This window comes from Hoplias malabaricus, chromosome 3 (genome assembly GCF_029633855.1).
Source record: "Hoplias malabaricus isolate fHopMal1 chromosome 3, fHopMal1.hap1, whole genome shotgun sequence".
Classification (NCBI taxonomy): domain Eukaryota; kingdom Metazoa; phylum Chordata; class Actinopteri; order Characiformes; family Erythrinidae; genus Hoplias; species Hoplias malabaricus.
Window position 1 is genome coordinate 43,895,457 of NC_089802.1, and position 4,824 is coordinate 43,900,280.

The window sequence follows — 4,824 nt, forward strand, 5'->3', positions numbered from 1 at the left end:
CCCGCTCCGGGTGACTGTCTGTGAGGAGTTGGTGTGTTCTCCCTGTGTCTGCGTGGGTTTCCTCCGGGTGCTCCGGTTTCCTCCCACAGTCCAAAAACACAAGTTGGTAGGTGGATTGGTGGCTCAAATGTGTCCTTAGGTGTGAGTGTGTGAGTGAATGTGTGTGTGTCTGTGTTGCCCTGTGAAGGACTGGCGCCCCCTCCAGGGTGTATTCCCGCCTTGCGCCCAATGATTCCAGGTAGGAACTGGATAAGCGGTTACAGATAATGGTAGAAATATGATAAATGACAATAATGTATTATAAAGTTAGGTTGTAAGAAAGAACTGGAAAATAATCTTGAAGAAAAATGTTTGTTTTACAATGTTGTACATGTGTTTGAACACCAATGACATTGTCAATGCACTGCAACATATTTTTTTGTAAATGAGGATTTAAATGGATTTTGTCCTACACATCAAAAGTTCACAAATCCTTTAGATTCACTGGCCATGTTTTACAGAAAATTATATGGCTGTATCTGTGCTGTAGACATTGTGAACACTGGCTACTATCACTACCCGTGTAAAGAAATGTGGATCTGGATTAACTAGCTAGGATGAATAATTCCCAGCCCAGTCTTTATTTGTAAATCAGCACAATTGTCATATGGGTCATTAGCTTTCCTAATAATCTATACATTTTCTGACTAGCAATAACATTTATCTTAACTCAAGGTTAGGGTTTATTTTTGTGACCATCTTTATTCAATTTTTCATGGCATCAGAATAGTGTCACTGTGTTTTTAATATAAAGTGCTTTTTAAAGAACAAATTTAAGTGAAACTTCATAAAAAATATTTTATTGAGGAGGTCATCATAAAACAATGTTGGTACAGATGGACAATTCAAATAAATTTCTTAATCAAATAGAATGAATAGGGAAAATGCTCATGCCAGTTTGAGTTATCTTTTTTGTTCAGCCTCAGAAAAGCCCATGAACTTATCCTGAACAGATGAATGTGCATCACAGCAAAGGCCTGTCTGCAAAACAAACCACTCAGAGTAGTAACTACTATTATAGATGCTGGCAGTACAAACACAGTATGTATACTATGTTTATAAACACAAATAATGTATAGTCAGCGATGTGGTTGATTTTTCAGAAGACATGGCAAAAGCAGAAGTCAAAATCAGCATCTCCTCAGTCTCCATGACCTGTTAAAAGACATTTTTTCACAGAGACATTATTCACTCTTTTCCTTGTGGCATAACTATTTTCATTCAGCACAATGTGACTGTGTGGACATTGCAAAGAATTATTGGTTGTGTACAGTATGATAATGTATTTAACGTTAACCATTATGTTCATGGCACTTCATAGAGGTTTAAATCATTTGAAAACCAGTAACAGTAAAATTGTATTGTTTACCTATTTAAATAAGAGTAATCATGGTTTTGTGGATCTGTAATCAGTGTAATTTAAGCTGTACAAATGATCTGTTAACTACCATTTATTTATATAGAATTTACTGATAAAATATTGATGTATATTATGGTCCTGAGTGATGCAAACATCTAATTTTTCTCCTCTTGTCCTGGATGACAGACACGATTTGAGCTGCGTTCCAAAGCCTAGGCTGCTGCCGAGGTAAGATTGTCCTATGAAGACTCCTTCTTAAAAACCTAGGCCTCACAGATGGAGGGGTCTAAGGAGACTGCGTCGTGACGTCACTGAAAAGGTCTTGTCTGCCTTGAAGCTCTATCATGACTGTACGTTATAATAGATTTTAGAATGTATTTGCTAATTAATATTATCCTGCAAGACAGTACTATTTTAAAAATTTTATTGAAACTCATACTTCAACTTTAAACACTGATAATTCAACTTTAAATGTTTATATTTTAACTGGAATTGAAAAATAAAATACTAAATAAAATATGTGTTCTAAGGTGCTGTAATATGCCAATAAATGTTTTGATTAAATACGGTTGTCCTCCAAATCGCACAGAATATAAGCTGCATATCTAGGCTTTATATACATTGGAACAGCTTTCTATGATGTAGCGGCTGAGAAGTGCCGCCAAACTCGGCCACAGTCTAAGCTTTGGAACACAACTATGGTGTCAGTGTATTTTGTTAAATGTGTGTAATTTACAGGATTTGTGGAGCATTCGCCTGTTCACTGCGTAGGTCCCTTGGCGGCATCAAACATTTTCTTACGGCCCTCCATTCCAGACATGGCCTCCACATTCTTCCTCCAGTCACTAACCTCCACTGTCTTTTCCTGCAGATCACACAACAGAGCTTAAGACTAACTGTCTTTAGGACTTCACTGAATCTGTTCCTTCTGCATTTTGAATGCCCTTACCTTCTCTGTGTCCTCTTTCTTGACTGATTTGAGGTTTGCTCTCAGGTCCAGAGACACCTTGTGTTTAGAGCCCAAGAGAGAGCGCAGGATGGCGTCTGCGGACACTCTCACTCTCCTCAGGTTCGGCCTCTTGAATTTCCCTCTCAGGTCCAGGACTTTGATGTTCAGATCTTTAATCTTTTTAGAGAAAACCACTGAGAGTTAAAGAGAGATGTGGTGGGTTATTCACTCAGTTAGAAAATTAAGCAGACATGGAGGAGGGTTTTGACCTCTCTGGTGTTATGTAGGACTTTGGCTTCAATGTCGTAGCGCTCTTCATCCACCACATCTATTTTGGCATGAAGCTCTCGACACAGTTCCTGTGCAATGTCAAATATATGAACACACATTCATTGTCATTACTGGGAAATTGCAGAGGAATAGAATGCATTAAAAGGGGAGCTACACTGACTTTTTTGAATATCTTTAATTTAATCTCAGAGATGCAGACAAAGACAATCATAGTGTTGAAGTGAAATGTATACACCCCTCTCCAGTTTTTACCTTGTTGACTTTTTGTATTTCATTTGATAGAAGACGTAATGTGAAGTAAGCAGTCAGCACTGAGTCGAATGAACTCAGACATCAAGGGTTGATTATTACATCATACACCTAAGGAAGTGATCCCATCAACTTGCTGGACAGGCATTTCAATGTGCAGGTGAGTTATGGTGGAGGGGTAAGTGGGGTTAGGGGCGGGGACTAACTTAGTAACCTGCACATTATGAGGGTGGTGTAGTGTTACATCTTAGCCACTTTTAAGGCATTTTCACCTCCCTTGAAAATTTTAAAAGAATTCCTGATCATAGTTAAATAGTGGTGAATCTTATTTTATTTATTTACTTATTTATTTATTTGTTTATTTCACGCTGGTGCAGCAGGTAGTGTCACAGTCACACAGCTCCAGGGACCTGAAGGTTGTGGGTTCGATTCCTGCTCCAGGTGACTGTCTGTAAGGAGTGTGGTGTGTTCTCCCCGTGTCTGCGTGGGTTTCCTCCAGGTGACTGTCTGTGAGGAGTGTGGTGTGTTCTCCCCGTATCCGTGTGGGTTTCCTTCGGGTGACTGTCTGTGAGGAGTGTGGTGTGTTCTCCCCGTATCCGTGTGGGTTTCCTCCGGGTGACTGTCTGTGAGGAGTGTGGTGTGTTCTCCCTGTGTCCGCGTGGGTTTCCTCCGGGGGACTGTCTGTGAGGAGTGTGGTGTGTTCTCTCTGTGTCTCTCTGTGTGGGTTTCCTCCCACTGTCCAAAAACACAAGTTGGTAGGTGAATTGGCGACTCAAAAGTGTCTGTAGGTGGGTGTGTGTTGCCCTGTGAAGGACTGGCGCCCCCTCCAGGGTGTATTCCTGCCTTGCGCCCAATGATTCCAGGTAGGCTCTGGACCCACCGCAACCCTGAACTGGACAAGCACTTACAGATAATGAATGAATGAATGAATAAATATTTATTTATTTATTTATTTAATATTATTTATGTATATATATATATATATATATATATTTGGTGCACTAATGTGAGGGAGCTTTTCAGCTTTCAGAAGCATTACATACGTTGGACATCTAGCACCTATCAAGCCACTGTGAACTATTCTGACTTGTTTGAGTCATGTTTGAGTGATTTATTAATATAATTAATAATCATTTGATTTTCTCCAAAACTAAACAGTAAACAGTGAAAAATCTTCTTGAAAGCTCATGCCTATACTCACAGGAAAAAAAGGTACAGTAGAGGTATATTATTGGTCACTAAATATACAAACAGTGTAAATGTACCTTTAACCCTCCATGGGGTACAACTGTGGTTCTCTAAACCTACATTACATTATCTTCCCCAGAAAGAGGTAAATATTTTTAAGAATACATTATTGTATTGAACTGTGTAAAATAAAACAAAAGTCCTGGAGATGAAAAGTGGAATATGAAACAAACACAGTATTTAAATTTACAATTAAAATTGCATAAGGTTTAATTATGTTCCCTAATTAAAAATATCCTTGAGGGTGTGACCAGTTTCTGACAGTGTAGAGCAGAACTGTTGCACTCCTAGGAGCACAGCTAACTTTTTACTGGATTGTGAGTGTCACTTTGGGATGTTTAGTTTATCATGGTATGTGCACAGGAGATTTACCACACCTGGAGGTCTGCAAAGGACATGCCACTGGTCTGTAAAGGAGGGGCTTTCTCAGCCAGATACCTCTGCTTCTCCTCCTCCTTATCAATTAGTTCCTGCTCCAGCTCCTCTTTAGCTTTAGCCACCATCAGACTCTGCCCCCACACACAAACACACAGATGCACAGATGTCTTGGTGAGTGCTTTAATTAATTCTATTAATTCTATTCTCTCCTCATTTAGTATTTGTCTAATGACTGGTGTCTGTGTGCATTGAAAGATGGGTGTATCCACATACCTTTAGCATCAGCTTGCGTGAGGCTGAAATCTTGGAC

The 4,824-nt window shown here is 39.4% G+C and overlaps 1 protein-coding gene across 1 annotated transcript; it reads right to left on the reverse strand.

Annotated features, from left to right (window-relative positions):
- Positions 1 to 2,159: 2,159 nt before the first annotated feature.
- On the reverse strand, positions 2,160 to 4,824 carry tnni1b (troponin I type 1b (skeletal, slow)). The gene is made up of 5 exons (XM_066664644.1): positions 4,788 to 4,824; positions 4,514 to 4,645; positions 2,618 to 2,707; positions 2,349 to 2,525; positions 2,160 to 2,264 (listed from the first exon to the last, which is right to left on the reverse strand). Exons 1-5 carry the CDS (start codon positions 4,794 to 4,796, stop codon positions 2,160 to 2,162), a joined length of 513 nt encoding a protein of 170 aa, XP_066520741.1. The 5' UTR covers positions 4,797 to 4,824.

Coding starts and splice junctions, on each gene's coding strand:
- tnni1b (XM_066664644.1), bottom strand. Junction 2,708..4,513: donor TGTCCTTTGCAGACCTCCAG/GTGTGGTAAATC, acceptor GACATTGCACAG/GAACTGTGTCGAGAGCTTCA. Junction 2,265..2,348: donor AGAAAGAGGACACAGAGAAG/GTAAGGGCATTC, acceptor TGTGATCTGCAG/GAAAAGACAGTGGAGGTTAG.